Here is an 18,309-nt window from a genome sequence, read left to right on the forward strand (position 1 = left end):
GTTTATTTCTGTTAATCTTGATGACTATGGCTTCCAGCCAATAAAAACCCAAAAGTCATTATCTCAGTTAATTAAAATAATTAACAAATAACACCTGCCAAGATTTCCTAAGCATTTGAAAAGATCCCTTAGTCTGCTTCAGTAGCCTACACAATCATGGGGAAGACTGCAGACTTGACAGATGACCAGAAGGCAGTCATTGACACAGTCCACAAGGGGAATAAGCAACAAAAGGTCATTGCTAAACAGTTGGCTATTCACAGAGTGATGTATCCAAGCATATTAAAGGGAATCTGTCACCCCTGTTTTCGAATATGAGCTGCCGCACCTACATCAGGGGCTTATCTACAGCAATCTGAAAGATAAGAAAAAAGAGTTAAATTATACTCAACGGGGCAGAGCAGTGCACCTGCGCCAGAGCCACGACAGGAAGGAAAGAAGAGGACAGCATCGTATGAAGATGGGAGGCGCCGGACCGGATCGCCCCCCCGGTGAGTATAATCTAACTCTTTTTTCTTATCTTTCAGGTTACATCTACAGCATTACAGAATGTTGTAGATAAGCCCCTGATGTCGGTGCCGGCAGCTCATATTCGAAGAAAGGGGTGACAGATTCCCTTTAATGGAAAGTTGAGAGGAAGGAAAACGTGTGCTAGAAAAAGGTGCACAAGCAACCAGGATAACCGCAGCCTTGAAAGGATTGTTAAGAAAAGGCCATTCAAAAATTTGGGGGAGATTCACAAGGAGTGGACTGCTGCTGGAGTCAATGCTTCATGAGCCACCACACACAGATGTATTCAGGACATGGGCTACAAGTGTCGCATTCCTTGTGTCAAGCCACTCATGACCAATAAACAATGCCAGAAGCGTCTTTCCTGGGCCAAGGAGAAAAATAAGTGGACTGTTGCTCAGTGGTCCAAGGTGTTGTTTTCAGATTAAAGTAAATTTTGCTTTTCATTTGGAAATCAAGGTCCCAGAGTCTGGAGGAAGAGTGGAGAGGCACACAATCCAAGCTGCTTAAGGTCTAGTTTGAAGTTTCCACAATCAGTGATGGTTTTGGGAGCCATGTCATCTGCTGGTGTAGGTCCATTGTGTTTTATCAAGACCAAATTCAGCATAGCCATCTACCAGGAAATTTTAAAGCACTTCATGCTTCCCTCTGCCAACAAGCTTTTTGGAGATGGAAATTTCATTCTCCAGCAGGACTTGACACCTGTCCACACAGCTAAAAATACCAATACATGGTTTAAATTGGCCAGCAAACTCACCTGACCTTAACCCTATAGAGAATCTATGGGGTATTGTCAAGAGAAAGATGAGAGACACCAGACCCAACAATTCAGACAACATTAAGGCTGCTATCCAAGCAACCTGGGCTTCCATAACACCTCAGCAGTGTCACAGGCTGATCGCCTCCATGCCACGCTGCATTGATGCAGAAATTGATGCAAAAGAAGCCCAGAACAAGTATTAAGTTCATTTACTGAACATACATTTCAGTAGGCCAACATTTTGGATTTTAAAATCATTTTTCAAGCTGGTGTTATAAAGTATTCTAATTTACTGAGATAATGACTTTAGGGTTTTCATTGGCTGTAGGCCATAATCATCAACATTAACAGAAATAAACACTTGAAATAGATCACTCTGTTTCTTATGACTATTTAATATATGAGTTCCATTCTTTGTAGTGAAGAACTGAAATAAATTAACTTTTTGATGATATTCTAATTTAGTGAGAAGCATTTGTGTATATATATATATATATATATATATATATATATACACACACACACACACACACACACATACACACACATTTCATTTCTATTTTAAAACCACTTTGCTGTTAAAATTTTCAGTTTTTTGAGCATTTTTCTTTCACTTTAGGTTTTAAAAAATTGCTTTTGCGGGGAAAAAAGGTTCATAACCCATCGTTGAAGTGTCTCCTGATGAACAACCTTCCAAACTAGGCTCTATCCAATGAAAAGGCTGCAAAAACCAGGATCTCTCTGTTCTTGGCCACATTCAGGTTTCCTTCAATTGCAACCAGTCATCCTGTCTCTGCAGCTGAAAAACACCCCCATAGAACGATACTGCCACCACCATGTTTCACTGTTGGGATTGTATTGGGCAGGTGATGAGCAGTGCCTGGTTTTCTCCACACATACCGCTTAGAATTGATACCAAAAAGTTCTATCTTCATCTCATCAGACCAGAGAATCTTATTTTTCATAGTCTAGCAGTCCTTCATGTGTTTTTTAGGAAACTCTATGCGAGCTTTCATATGTCTGGCACTGAGAAGACCTTCAGAAAGTTGTGGGAAGCAGGGTGTGTAGCAGTCCGCGCTAGCCGAGATTCACAAATCACCTGAGAGGGCGCCTCCCGGTGTCAGCCTGTTCCCCCCGGTTCCCAGTCTCAGGCGTCCGGTGACGGCGCCCCGGGCTCGGTCATGTCTGGCCGTATACGCACTCTCTCCCGTTCTCCTGCACTTCCTCACTTGTAAGTGATTTGTGAATCTCGGCTAGCACGGACTACTACACACCCTGCTTCCCACAACTTTCTGAAGGTTTTTTCCACGTTTGAGTGGTTGGTGGAGGTCCTGCAGCAGCTGATTCTGTGATATGCTCTCAAGCCAGTTGTGGGTCACACAACTGGAATAGGTGAGTGGAACTGTATTATACCGCTCATATTTTAAGTGTCACCAGTGATAGGGCACTATTGCGCCTCTTGTTCCCCCCACCATTTTTTTGTATTGGCACTGAGAAGAGGCTTCCGTCGGGTCACTCTGCAATAAAGGCCTGACTGGCAGAGGGCTGCAGTGATAGTTGACTTTGTGGAACTTTCTCCTATCTCCCTACTGCATCTTTGGAGCTCAGCCACAGTGATCTTGGGGATCTTCTTTACCACTCTCACCAAAGGTCTTCTCCCACGATTGCTCAGTTTGGCTGGACATCCATGTCTAGGAAGACTTCTGGTGGTCCCAAATGTTTTCCATTTAAGAATTATGGAGGCCACTGTACTCTTAGCAACCTTGAGTACTGCAGAAATTCTTTTGTAAACCTTGGCCAGATGTGTGCCTTGCCACAATTCTGTCTCTGAGCTACTTGGCCAGTTCCTTTGACCTCATGATTCTCATTTGGTCTGACATGCACTGTGAGCTGTGAGGTCTTATATAGACAGGTGTGTGCCTTTACAAATCAAGTCCTGTCAGTTTAATTAAACACAGCTGGATTCCAATGAAGGAGTAGAAGCATCTCAAGGAGGATCACAAGGAAATAGACAGCATGTGACTTAAATATGAATGTCTGAGCAAAGGGTCTGAATACTTATGACCATGTGATATTTCATTTTTTTTAATAAATTTGCAAACAATTCTACCTTTCTGTTTTGTTCAATCAAGATGGGGTGCAGAGTATACATTAATGAGAAAAAATTGAACTTTTTTGAATTTACAAATGGCTGCAATGAAACAAAGAGTGAAAAATTTAAAGGGGTCTGAATACTATCCGTACCCACTGTACATCTGCATGGTTTTCCATATGCCATTTATTTTATCTTATCTACCTTTCCTGATGGTTGAACCCTTCAGAATAGTGTCATATAACGATTATTATTAAGACTTATGTTTCTAGCACTTACAGTGTAACTATGAAAGATCTAGTCTGACGCCCATCATCATCATAGCCAGCTGCACAAAACACTTTGTGCATCTACATCAGAAACAAGCTGCTCGGATGTGAAGGTGATGAAAACAATACCCAACGAAATATACTAACTTGAGAACACGGAAAAACATGTGATATTGACAGCAACACAATCCATCTGGTGATTCCAGATACAGAAGGCTTCAATTGCCAGAGACCAATAAACAAGATATATTGAGACATGCTGAAAGCTTTCTGACAGCTGTAATGTGACTTTGGAAAGACATAAAAAGCACATTAATGTATGCTACCTTCATACGGAAAAAGGTGATGCTTGTTAGCAGGTCCACAGTGGACTTCAAGTCCTGAAGTCGTTCTGGGTTTGATGCTGGGAAGTTATCCTAAATGAAAGAAATAAAAGTCATCTTTAATAATGATACGTTGTGCGAATAATAGATAATCCATGTATATTTTTAAAGCAAAAAACTGTATCCAGTGTTACAGTCAACAGGATTTTTAAAAAGGTAGCATCTTTGAAAATCTAGGCAATTTCCAGACCCTACCAAATGCTTCTTTCATCACCCCTGAACCCATCGAAGGAATTACCGCTACATGGCACCACTACAGACCTGCAGAATGGACCACACAGATATCAATGTGGTTGCTTTCTTTAAGGGTTTGTACAGACGACTGAAGTTTTAATGAGGTCATTGAAATGTCCAATTTTTTTGTTTGATGAAAATAAGATCGCACTCCGCCTTTCTATGGTGGGTCTGTAAAAAATCGGACCGCACTTGGATGACATTTTCATGGACTGACAAAATGGAGAAGAAGGAAAATCATTTTTTATTCTTCACATCCGAAAAAGACTGATCCCACTGTGATCCAGCTCTGATGAAATTATGATCAAAGTCTGATTAGCTTAATTAGATCATGTTTCTCAGATGGAGAGCATATGGTCCAGTGACCCTAGCCTAAGGGGGATATACCACGTGGTGGAACTCTTCTTCCACTCCCTCTTAAAGATAGTACATATAACAAGGGGTGAAAGCAGGCAACCACCGTAAAGAGCTTTCTCATATACATGTTAAATATGTTAATTAAAGATAATGTAGGACCCTTTGCCCTTAATCTCAAGTCACAAAGGGGTATCAGCTGTACACCCATCTAATACTAACATAGTTGTACTAATATATTCTAACCAGTGATCATGGCTGATAGATTGTCTGTATTAATGGCTGTCTTAGCAGACGTGTTGTATACATGATGTATACTGTACATGCACAGAAATTCTGCAATCGTCTATGTGCAATGGTTCTGCCATCTATTGACAACATCATTCTTATTTTTATTCCCACATTTGTCCTCTAGAAAATCCATCTTCTCAGATCAATGACATGTTATACTTACCCTGTATTTTGAGAGGTCAATTCGTAAAGAATTGTGGAGCTGATCCAGGAGTTTTATAAACTTTTCTCTCTGTATAAATACAAGGAATATTCATCAGTCATAAGGGTTGAAGATCATCCTGCTGTAGTATATGTCTATGGTACATCATATTTCTATTATGGACACATTATTATAAGACTTAACTATAAGAAATAGAACAATATTAAGGCTGGCATCAGTTCAACAAGTTTACCTGTTTGTTTTTAACAAAATAAAGGCACATGATAAGGATCTGCCACTTTTTATTTTTGTAATGCAGACAAGAAAAAAAGTTACTATGTTGATGATACAACACAAATTACTCTAAATTTGGGTCTGACTACTAGGACATCCACTGAGGGATTTTTAGTACATTGGCTACTTAATAGATCTTAAGGGCCTGTTACACTAAGCGATATCGCTAGCAATATCGCTATAACGTCACTGTTTTTTGTGACGTTATAGCGATATTGCTAGCGATATTGCTATGTCTGATACTTACCTCTGACCGCTCCCCCGCTGGCTATCGCTGATCGCGCGAGAACGTCCTGGACTGTTTCTTGTCGTCAGCTTCCTGCTGGGGCTTCCTGCTGTGGAGACGAGCGACGCGTGGACGGGAGGACGTCAGGATCGCCTCGTCTGACAGGTAAGTAGCGGCCCCTGACCCCTGCGATGTCGCTGGTGAGATCTGCCTGTGTGGCAGCTCACTAGTGACCACTTAGCGATGCACCAGCGATCCTGACCGCGTCATATCGCTGGTCGGGATCGCTGGTGCATCGCTAAGTGTGACAGTACCTTTAGTCTCCCATCATGGATGATGGTATTACAGGTCAGATCAATCCCATTCTGAGCATGGGGTTGTCAAATAATCTGGTGCTGTCAAAGGAGCATCGTAAAACAACGGCTCTGAGTGCTCTTTAAAAAATATATGTTGTGATCTCAGTCTGAGTAACAGACATAGTCCAGTCAAAATACGAAAAAAAAATCCTTTACCCTGAACAAATTCCAAGAAAGCGTTTTATTGTTTTTTTGGTAGTATTACATGTAGGGAAAAACATACTAAAAGTTTACCAAGGTAGGGTTACCACAAAGGGTCCAAATGTGACGTCAAAGAATATGGCCGCCAAAGCTGTAAAATGTTAAATGCGACTCGCCTTTCAGTGTCTATCATATTTCTTTTACAATTACTACTATTATTATATTTATTATTTAACGATTTATTTATCTTCTTTTACAGAGCTGAGAATTATGGAAAGTCAAGAAACTTGCCCCTTATGCAGCCATGAAGTAGAAGATGACAGAAAAAGAGTGGTGATTGGTGCGAAAGGAGCTGAAGGGATCAATAAAGCCAGTATTGAGAGGGGCATTAGCACTGTGGTAGCTGCTGGAGCAGTGGTGCACAAGAGATGTCGTATGAACTACATTAACAAGAAGCAAATAGACTTGCATAAGAAAGCTACTTCCGTTCATCGTTCACCTGCCAAGAGAGGTACACGGGTGTCTACTGGATCCTATGATAGCACGACGCAGTGTTTGCTCTGTGGACATGAAGTGGTGAAGACAAGATCTAGTAGTGATTTCGATGACTATAGCTTTGTTAAAACGGATGGATTTGTAAGTCCATCTTGTCACATTGCAAACAGCATAATGATGACTGGGCAATCACCATTCAAGGGAGAATCGCGTACTTTGGGAAGGACTTACATGCTGCAGACTGTCTGTATCATCGTTCATGTGACATTAACTTTCGCGCAAACTACGGAATTCCTATGCGTCATGGTGGTGGATCTACTACAAAGAAACCACGGAAGGTAGGGAGGCCGATGAACATGGACCAAGAGCAAGCGTTCTTGAGAATGTGTGCATTCCTTGAGGACAACGATGAAGAGCAACTGACTGTCACAGATCTTGCAAAGAAAATGACAGAGTATCTTGTAGAAGGAGACAGTGCTGCCTATAGTAATAAATGGCTGAGGTATAGGCTGGAGGAGAGGTATGGTGATTGGCTATTCATAGCAGAGCGTGAAGGGTTGCCTAACATTGTAACGTTCCGTGAAAAGACCAGAATAATCCTGAGGGACTATTTCCGTAGTCAGGAAACGGATGAAGAAGCCCAGAAGAGAGCTATCATAGAGACTGCGGCCAAACTAATCAAGAGCGATATCAAATCTAAGATTCCTTCTTCAACCGATGAATATCTGAAGACTTCTTCGCTTGAATGTCAGTCTGCCTTTGATAATCTCCCCCTAAGTTTGCAGATCTTGCTTGAAACCCTCTTCTGTATGTCCCAGGGCTGTAGTAGCTCCATTGCAGCTTGGGTTAGCAGTCCAGCTCCATCAACATTTCAGGTCTCGATTTCTTGTAGACAGTCTCTCAGCCATGGGATATTGTTCATCATATTTGGAAGTTCAGCGATTCAAGGAAAACGCTGCCGCTTCTGTTGGCCAGGATGTACTCGGTGGTACCATAGACAGACTGGATACGGCACTGCTGTTCGCTGCGGACAACGTCGATCAGAATATCATCACGTTAGATGGGAAGGGGACTTTCCACAGCATGGGGATGGTAGCTACTGTGACTCCAGGAAGGAATGTCAGTCGCACTGTTCTCAGACGGAAGCCTGCGGACTTGGAGATAGTTGAACAAAGCAGAGTTGATGTAAGGGGATACCGTTTCGCAAAACACACTCGCCAAAACATAAAATTCAAGCCCTTGCCATTTCTCGACACTATTGACCATCGTGTTGATGTATTGTGGGAGATGTCTTTACGCTTCAAACAGCCTGCACCGAGCTGGAATGGAATGATGCACATGCTACATAAAGACTGTGATCATCCGTGGTCGTCTTCAGTAATCTTCCTGCCCATCATTGACATGTATTCCGGAGACAAGTCATGCATCTTCTCTACTCTTGAGTATCTGTGCAACCTTGCTGATAAACACTGATCCGTTGCAGTTGTTACATTCGATCAGCCACTCTACTGGAAAGCGTCAGAAATCAAACACGAGGTGCCTGAAGACAGCCCTGTTCGAGATGTTGTCCTCATGCTCGGGAGCTTCCACACATTGATGATCCTTATGGTGCCATAGGAACGTTGATGGATGGGAGTGGAATCAAAGAGATCTTGGGAACAATTTACGGTGACAATGCTGTACAACACATCATGACTGGAAAGGCAGTTCAGCGTGCAGTTCGTGGCCATCTCCTCCTTGATCAGTGTCTTACTCAGCAAGTTGCAGACAAAGTACTTTGCGACCATCCCGGTTTTGCAGACCTGTTGCCAGAACTTGAGCAGTTGTATGCTCAGACACTGACAGGGGAGAGTGACTTGAATTCGGTCATCACTTCTACCTGCCTTAGTGAAATTGTCCACCTCTTGTCTACCAAAAGAAATGGATTATCCGCTCTCTCTCGCACCAGTAAACTATGGCTGAATTACCAACAGATGGTTGGAATTGCAAGGGAGCTTATTGAGGCCGATCGTACAGGATCCTGGCTGATGCACCTTCATGCTGTAGCCGAATGTTTGCCCATTCTTGCAGCTGCTGGGCATGGTAACTATGTGAAGGACTCCTACCTTTACCTCCAGTCTATGACCACTCTGGAAGATGATATGCCATCAGTCTTCCATAGATTTATGAATGGATTGCACGTTGTAAGGCGGACTGATCAGTACTGGGCAGGCCTGGGTTGTGACCTAGTCATCGAGCAAGCTCTGATGCGCTCCCTAAAAACTGCAGGAGGACTCACCAGAGAAAGTGGAATGTCCGAACATTAGAGGGCCTTGTGGACTCTGTCTGTGCCAGTGTCCTCTTCCTACAGTGATGCAATGCAGGGTTTCACTCGCCAGAGCTTTGTCACCAGTGAACAACACAAGGAGGCAAGAACGTCAAGGACGAGAAGAGATCGTGAAGACCTGGAGAAAATTGCAGATAAACTCGAGACCTTTTCACCTTTCTCTGATGAAGTGTCTCTTCGCAACATTATCACTGGTGTCAATGCAAATAAGGATGTGAATGTCCATAACCTGTTCACCATTGGCAGAGAAATAGTGGCAACAATGGAGGGTCAATCACTGTTTTCAGTTAAGTACAAGCGGTCAATGAAAGCCAAGACCCTGGCATCCAGTGAGGCTATTGACGTTGCTAAGGACAAAACAATAGACCCCGCTCTTTTGTTCCAAAGGTTTCTTGTGCTGTCTCAAACTGCTGATCTTTCCGTTGATGAGGTGATGGCCTATGAACTTTCACTATACCCACCATCCCTCTTTGAGGCAAAACATCTCTTACGCAAACCAAACAAAGCACAACTGATGGCTGCTATAAAAGAAGAGTTCAGATGACGCAGTACTCAAGGATGTACCAGAAGTGGAACATTATGTTCTTGACGGAGGTTCTCTTCTCCATCGTCTGAAGTGGTCAGAAGGAAAGACATATTGTTCAATCGCTGAAGACTATGCATCTTTCACACTAAAGCACTATGGTAAGGCTATGATAGTATTGGATGGCTACATTGGAGGACCAAACACTAAGGACATTACCGATCAGCGATTGCGCTGACAGAGGTTGCCATGTAATACAATCAGAGGGGGATGCAGATGTGGAGATTGTTAAGGCAGCAGTGTCAATGTCATCCAACAAAAGTACTAGTCTCATTGGCAAAGATACAGATATTTTGGTGTTGTTACTTCATCACGCGTCAACCAGCGATGGCAACAAGCTTTATTTCTACTCGGATAAAGGGAGTCCTGCAACAGTATATGACATTAAGGTTATGAAGAAGTTCCTGGGAAACCATGTCTGCAGCAGTCTTCTGTTCCTTCATGCATTCACGGGCTGCGATACCACTTCCGCGGTTTTGGGAATCGGAAAAAAACTCGTCTACACAAGGTTTTGAAGGGATACTCGGTCTTAAATAGCTGTGCTAAAATCTTTTCCACACCTAACAAAAACAGAGCTGAGATTGAAGACGCTGGGTGTAAAGCGATGGTGGCATTGTTCGGGGGCAAACCTGGAGACAATCTGTCTGCAATGAGGTATTCTACTCTCTGCAAAAAAGTTGGTTCAGCCAAAATCTTTATTACACCTGAACGACTGCCACCGACCTCCTCTGCAGCGAAGTATCATGCCCTTCAGAGTTACCTCCAAGTGATGCTTTGGATGGACAATGGTGAGGGGCCATGGACTCTACTGAATGGGGATGGGAATTGCAGAACAACAGTCTAGTTCCAGTGATGAAGGATACTTCACCCGCACCAGAAACACTTCTGAAAATAATTCACTGCAATTGTTCTCGTGGTTGTAGTACACTTCGGTGCACTTGCAAAAGACACGGACTTACCTGTTCACGGGTATGCGGACCATGTCAAGAAGGGCATTGTGACAATACGAGTGAGGAAGCAGTGTCTGATGATGAAAATAGTGACTATTGACCTGACACGCTTATTCAGTGATGAAGTAGGTCTTAAAATGCACTGTGTATTAATTCTATAATTTCTAGAAATGTACATATATGTCATGACGTCATTGATGACGTCATGACCTCGCCTGTCCATGTAGTTAGTATAAAACTTTGTATAAAAATTGTTATATGAAAAAATATAGTATACAAAATACAAACTCTTCTGTAACCTAAAGCTACAGCTTTCAAATAGGGAAATATTTGTTATTTTTAGTGCCATGGCTGTCATCGTCTTATGACGTCATAGTTAGGACCTTTGTGGTGATCAATTTTTGGAAAACTTTTAATATGTTGTTCCGCACATATAATAGTAATAAAAAAAATCATAAAACGCTTTCTTGGAATTTGTTCCAGGTCAAACCATATTTTGACTGGACTAACAGTGCCAAAGCTTGAGCAAGTCATTATCGGCATTGCCATCTTGGAGAATATTATAGACTATGTTATATATAAGGCAATGGCACAAAGGCTGTGGTACACTAGTGATCTAAAAATAAAAAGTACAGTATATTTGGGGATGGCCTCGGGTTTACTTTTGTGTTTCTGTGTATTAAAATAAAGTTGAAGGGTGTCCACATTTACCTTTTTGTACAGGGATGATGTGATTTTACTGGCCACCTCTAAATGTGTGATTGAATAACATTCCACTCATTATACTACTCACCCCAAAATTTGTAGCTGCAAACCGGTCTGATGCTGAAACATTTGTTGTAGCCGTGGTATGAGCATAAAATGCATTTATGTTTGCCAATAAGGTACTCATGACAGCTGGCACACCTGGGCACATGTATTTGGAAGACAGGCAGGAAAAATGTCTAAAAACATAGAATAGAGTTATTGGTCAAGTAAAGAATTCTATATCTAAACATTTTACACATCAAAATGCAAAAACTCTGTAAGAGAACTTTCCTTTTGTAATGGATTGCTACGAGTCATTACAACTCCCTAATGAATTGATTATTATTTAGTGAGTTTATTTAACAGTGCTTGAATAAGTTCAGACCGGCATTGCTGTCAGTGGCTCATTATATTATTATATTACATCCCCATGGTGCTTGAGGACCGGTAAATTCACACACTAATTCTAGAAAGTATCAGTAAAACATACAGTAACACACTGGGAGGTGGAACCAGTGCACCATGATCTTGGGAGAGCCTGGAGGGGCATTACTAAGTGCCTCACCAAGTCTGACCTCGTGTGCACGGTGGCTGGCAATACCGCAATCCGAGGAAGGCAGAACCAAGTGCTACTCCAGGACGGATCTCAGGTGGGAGGCAGGTGACCCCCAATTGACAGGAGGCAAGATTGGTATCTTGCCAGACAAGTGCAGGTAGCATGGATGATAGACAGGCAGGTGGTCACTGCTGATAGACAGGCAGGTGGGCATGGCTGCAAGACAGGCAGGTATACTGGGATACGAGCACTGGGAATTCAGAACTAGCAAATGTGTTTTAGATCATATGGAGGTGCGTGCTTCCCAGCCATTGGATGGGGACACATTAGGACAGCGCGTGCTGTCCCCCCCTCTTAAAGGGACAGCACGTACCCTAAGCATAGTGCCTGGGCATCTGCGAGCCGTGTGCAGACTCCAGGCAGCAGCAGCAGTGAGAGGAAGAAAGAGTGCGGGGCCACAGCGGTGAGTCAGTTGGCATCCCTGCCAGGGCAGGAGGCTAGAGTGCAGGGATGCCGGCACTATAAATACTGCACTGGTGACATCAAATGCTAATTGAGTGAATTCCCACCAAAAATAACTGTCAGTCCTCAGCAGCAAACAGGGAAATATAAGTCAGTATATAAAAAGGTTGTCTAGAACTAACTTTAATACTCAGAATGGTGATGGCTCTTGTGAGATATAAACAATGTATTGGCTGTAAAAGTTTGGCTTTTTACATTGTTGAGAAGCAGATCCCAGGATCACCTTATCTCTCAGCGGCCACTAAACAAAGAAGCAATTCCCCATTCTGTACATTGATTACATCTGGCTGCTTGATTGGTGAAGGTGTATCTCCACTGACTTTATAATGATGACCTATCCTACGCATATAGCTCATAAATATGGAAGTCCTGGACAATCCCTTTAAGCATTTTTTTCATTACTATAGTTTGTTAAAAAGTGTTTATCAGGATTTACTATAGCTAGTCACTAGAATAATTTTGTTAGAACTAAAGGTACATGACTAGAGATGGGTGGATCCGAGGATGTTTGGGTCTGTTGGATTCAGCCGAACGTTATAAAAAAGTTTGGTTCGGTACCAGAATGGTACCCGAACTTGATCCTGGATCCGGAACTCCATCCAAACATCAGGCTGTTCCCACGCTGTCATCTGTGTGACAGTCCTGGAAACACCAGTTCAGATCAGTGGTAACCTTACTGATGTTACAGCTGGTCACTGCAATGCGGTTCCCATGCTGTCACACGGATGACATCATGTGAGCCAGCAGCTGTGACCGGCTGTTTAAAGGGTTACCTACTCATCAGCGTACACCTGGTCTCACTGATAGCAGATGATGCTAATGAGACTATTCACCTGTGCATAGTACTAAAATCAGCATGATATATAATTAGTGCAGTGCATGTGTAACTTACTCTACATGTATTTAACTAATAAATAAAATATAAAATGACTTGGGATCTCCCTCAATTTTTATTCACTAGTAGAGGTGAGCAAAGCTATAGCGCTTGCCGAATAAGCTACAGCAGGAACCCGTCTTCCTGGATGGCTCTGGCTGAACAGCTGTTCGCTGCCACAGCTGCATGTGTTGCGGTTGTGTCACAGTCACATCACATGCATGGAGAGTCCAACACACAGGCTCTCCATGCATGTGTTGTGACAGTGTGACAGTGACACAGCCGAAACACATGCAGCTGCCGCGGTGATCAGTGGTTCAGCCGGAGCAATCCAGGATGCCAGATTCCCGCTGTAGCTTACTCAGCAAGTGCTATAGCTTGCTGAAGAAGCGGGAAACTGAAGATTTTCGCTCAACTCTCTTCACCAGCTGAGGGAAAGCAGACAGATGGAGGCTAGTGTTTTTATTCTGGGAAGGGGGCAATAAACATGGAGCTTCCCAGTTTATTAATATCACCTCACAACTGTCTGCGTAGCCTCTACTGGTTGTTAAAAAAGCGGGATCCCCCCAAAAATTATGTGGTGCTCCCTATTTTAAATAATCAGCAATGGCTATATAGACAGTTGCGGGCTGTCATTAATAGGCTTGGGAAAGAGACATGTATATTGGCCCCCTCCCAGACTAATAACATTAACCCTCAACTGCCCTAGAAATTGTGCATAGAGTAGATGCACCATTTATGGCTCTTAACCTTGGTTTTTCCCACTTGCTCTGGTGTGTTGGCAAATAATGGTAATGGTTTTGAGGTTGATGTCAGCTGTTTTATGTCCACTGATATAAAGCCCAGGGGTTTGTAATGGAAAGGTGTCTACCAGACACCCTCATTACTAAGCTTATAGTCAAAAGTAAGAAAGACACACACAGTTCTATAGTTCTAAAGTTCTATAATTGAACAAAACACTCCCTGACAAGTCGCCCTTCTTTTTCCCATTTATTAACATAAAAATAAAAATATCTGTCCACAGTTAATGCATAATAATGAGGTGCCACAATGAACTCCAACTCTGCTAGATCCAGTGTATGGGTTTCCATTCAAAGAACGTAGCTCCATACACTGGAGCTGGAGCAACTCCCAGGTGTCATGCTGAGTTTTGTGAGACCCAGCTGCTGTGTACTGAGGTGATGTTAATAAGGTTATCTCAGTTCACATTGGCCAGTTCTCATGAGGGCAGCGCAACTGTGAACTGAGATAACCTTACTTTAAGTCATCAGAGTTCATAGCAGCTGGTTTTCATGCTCGGCACTCTGGCACTCGAGCTGCTGAGAGATCTGATGGCTGTGAAATCAGTTAACCTTAAACTTCTCCCGGCAGCTTTGAGGCCCAGAAACCTTAAAGGAGACTTTAAAAGGAAACTTTAAGGTTATATTGTAGATGTTACCACTCAGCAAGACAGCCAGAAGACACTGAGCTGAGCATGAGAATGAGGCTGCATTTAATAAACGGTAACCTTAATGACGTCACCGCCAGTCACATGCAACTGTGTTCTGAAGCTCAGCTCAATATGATCTAGCTGTCGGACTAAGCAATAAAATTACTGATGTTACCACTCAGCAATGCAATCAGATGTAGCAGAGTTGGTGTTCATTGTGAGACATCATCATTATGAATTAACAGTAGACAGGTGAGGATTATTTTAATTTTAAAGTGAATAAATAGGAAATAGAGGGGATTTGTCAGGGAGTATTTTGTTCAATTAAAGGACTTTTTTCTGTGTGTGTCTATATTTTCACTAAAGGGTTAGTAATGGGGGTGTCTGATAGACGCCTCTCCATTACTAACCCTTTGGCTTGATGTAAGCTGACATTACAAAGCTGACATCAACCCCAAAATATTACCCTGCTTGCAATGCAACAGAGCAAGCAGGAGGAGTCGGGCAAAGTGGCACAATTGGCACATCTAATGGATGCGCCTTTTCTGGGGAGGCTGTGGGCTGCTATTTTTAGTTTGGGTAGAGCCAAATATCCATGGGCCTTCACAGCCAGAGAATAACAGCCCCCAGCTGACTGCTTCAGCTTGTCTGATTATCAAATATTGGGGAAGGCAATGCCATTTTTTAAATGAACTTTTTAATTCTTAAAAAAATGGTGTGGGGACCCCCTTATTATTTTTTATAACTAGCCAAGATAAAGCTTACTGCTGAGGGCTGCATTCCGCAGCTGTCGGTTTTACCTGCACTTGTTAACAAAAATAGAGGAAACCTCACGTCTTTTTTTTATTAATTAAAATGTTATAACATTAATTATTATTATTATTTTTTTTTTTTTTACACATTGCAGCGGTCAATCACAGCCATGACAATACTTGACATGGCTGTGAAGGGGTCGGAAGTGCCCACACAGGTACAGCCTGTTGATTGGCTGCGCTGAAGAGTTTCATTAAGCTTTCATTGGGCTGCTAAATCCGAACAGTATCACGGACTTCCGGCAGAAGTTTGTGTTAAGGGTCCATGCACAGACAGTGTCGGGTACGGACTCCTAACTTTATCGTTCGGGTTTGCCAATCACTATACATGACTGAAAAGGAACTGTATAAAACAGTAAGACCCAGATTCAATAAGACCAGTGTTTCTTACGCTACTTTTAATTAGGGGCATGCAGCAATAAGATTTGCCAAAATCATTAAGAGACACCTATCACTTAATGAATTTAGCGAATCTTATCAGTGACATGCGCATCCGTGCACCTTGTCAGAAATGTTACTCCAGTCACGGACTGCAGTAACATTTCTGGCTTAAGAAGCACTGACATATTTTGTGATTTTGTCAGGCAGACGTAACCACTTAAAGGGAATCTGTCACCTATTTTTTCATCTATAAGATGTGGCCACCGCCAGTAGGGGCTTATCTACAGCATTACAGAATGCTGTAGATAAGCCCCCGATGTAACCTGAAAGAGAAGAAAAACAAGTTAGATTATACTCACCCAGGGGGGCGGTCTGGTGTGGTCCGGGTCCAATGGGTGTCGCGGTCCGGGTCCGGCGCCTCCCATCTTCATTCGATGACATCCTCTTCTTTGTTTCTCGTTGCGGCTCCTGCGCAGGCGTACTTTATCTGCCCTGTTGAGAGCAGAGCAAAGTACTGCAGCGCGCAGGCACCTGGCCTCTATGACCTTTCCTGGCGTCTGCGCAATGCAGTACTTTGCACTGCCCTCAACAGGGCAGATAAAGTACGCCTGCGCAGGAGCCGCAACGAGAAACAAAGAAGAGGATGTCATCGAATGAAGATGGGAGGCGCCGGACCCGGACCGCGACACCCATTGGACCCGGACCACACCAGACCGCCCCCCTGGGTGAGTATAATCTAACTTGTTTTTCTTCTCTTTCAGGTTACATCGGGGGCTTATCTACAGCATTCTGTAATGCTGTAGATAAGCCCCTACTGGCGGTGGCCACATCTTATAGATGAAAAAATAGGTGACAGATTCCCTTTAAGACATTTTAGCGAAGCTGTCCAAGACCAGAAGTTAAAAGTTTGTTCCTCAAATATTTTGCCACTTTTCAAAGTGTTTTACAACTGTTTTCTGACGAAAACACTTTGATGAATTGGGGCCAAAGCGTATTAATCATGCCACTGGTCTACTGAATATAATTTTAATTTTAAAGCCAAGATTGCAGAAACACTTAAACATAAAGTAAATTAATATAAGTCAAACTGTAATCTAATTTATAAAAATAAAAGATGGCTTTTTTTTTTTTTTGTTTATTTATCAGAAATGTGGGCTTTATATGGTCAATCAGTTATCTAAGAAATATGTACTGTGCTAAGCCACCTGGGGGAGGGGAATATCATAAATACACTTGCACATTCAGCAATTTTTGGTTAAGATTTTTCAGTTAGGAGATCCATTTTTAAGTTTTAGTTCACCCTAACTAAATAGCAGAAGTTTTGTTTTTTTGTGCATTCACAATCTGTGTTTGATGTGTTGCTATTCTCCTGAGCGAAAAACAAAATGTTGAAATATGTGTGAGTACAGTAAGCCAAGCAGCTGTCATGTTATTTCTTAGGTCTTACCTAGATCTTCCTGCTCTTAGGGATAAATTAGTTGCAGGGAGAGTTAGAGCAGATTCACAGAATTTATCACAGCAGCTTATAGTGGATGATAAACTTGGCACATCTTTAGACACTTTTGTGTAACTTAACACGAACTTCTTATTTGTCTTACATTACACCAGTCTTTATTTGCCACAATTATCCTACAATATTGCACATCTAAAGTCACACCTGTTTTCCTGCAAAACATGCCCACTATACAGTACCACAGGGCTCTTTGTCAAGAGAGGCAAAAAAAGGAAATGTACTCAAATAATGTAAAAGTCAGCTTGCTCCAATGTAACTAATATATGTATATTTAAATGCATGAACATACATATAATAAGTTTCTCCACCAAAACTCCTAACTGGATTCCAAATATCTGACACCTGGTAAATGGTGACCTACATGTTTATACATTTATTTAAAACTGTGGGCTTGGTAATAAGACACATGCAATGACAATGAGAATATTCTTAGGTGACCCTTTTTGTCACAGCCATTCTCTATAACAGGTTATATTGTAGATAAGCAATTATATATTCAGTGCATTTTCTATTTTATATGTTATATTTAAGAATGAGATTCAATGCATACAATTGTGCTGATTCAAGCCTCTAATGTTTCCACTTTGGTGGATGATCAGTCTTTTGCTTGTGACACGTGAAAGCACCAGTACTAATATTTACCTTGGACTTTTGGTGCTTCTTTATAAGCGAGCTAAGAGGTTCACTTTAGTCTAGATTTATCTTTCCTTCCTGTGAGCCCTTGGTGGTCCGGCCAGCTATTTAAACCTCTGAAGCTCTATCTCCCACTGCCAGGCAATAGCGTTGCTGTCCTGATCTATTTTGCTATACTGTGCTCCTGCTCGTTTGTTGTGATTATTGCAAGTCTTTGTCATTGGCACATTTTTTACCCTTCTTGCCTCTGGTTCACTCCTCTGGACAGTGATCCTTCTTTGGAAGCAATCCAGGGGACCCCGTTGAAAGAACAGGGGTACTTGAGTTTATCAGTGAAGATAGAAGTTCCTCTGGAATCTGTGAGATGGAATGACTTGTGCCATGTCTATCCAAGGTCCTGTCTGTCTTCCCGCATTCCTCTGCTTCCCTGCACACC

General features: G+C 42.4%; 1 protein-coding gene across 1 annotated transcript in view; it reads right to left on the reverse strand.

Annotated features, from left to right (window-relative positions):
* Positions 1-18,309, reverse strand: part of UNC13C (unc-13 homolog C) — a 1,077,413-nt gene that overhangs the window by 586,590 nt on the left and 472,514 nt on the right. The window contains exons 15-17 of the mRNA XM_073568403.1: positions 11,200-11,350; positions 5,057-5,125; positions 3,958-4,047 (exon numbers count right to left, since the gene is read on the reverse strand). Of these exons, the coding sequence (XP_073424504.1) occupies positions 3,958-4,047; positions 5,057-5,125; positions 11,200-11,350 (310 nt within the window). The remainder of the gene's footprint in view (positions 1-3,957; positions 4,048-5,056; positions 5,126-11,199; positions 11,351-18,309) is intronic.

Source organism: Dendrobates tinctorius, unplaced genomic scaffold (genome assembly GCF_039654945.1).
Source record: "Dendrobates tinctorius isolate UK_male_01 unplaced genomic scaffold, ASM3965494v1 ptg000022l, whole genome shotgun sequence".
Classification (NCBI taxonomy): Eukaryota; Metazoa; Chordata; class Amphibia; order Anura; family Dendrobatidae; genus Dendrobates; species Dendrobates tinctorius.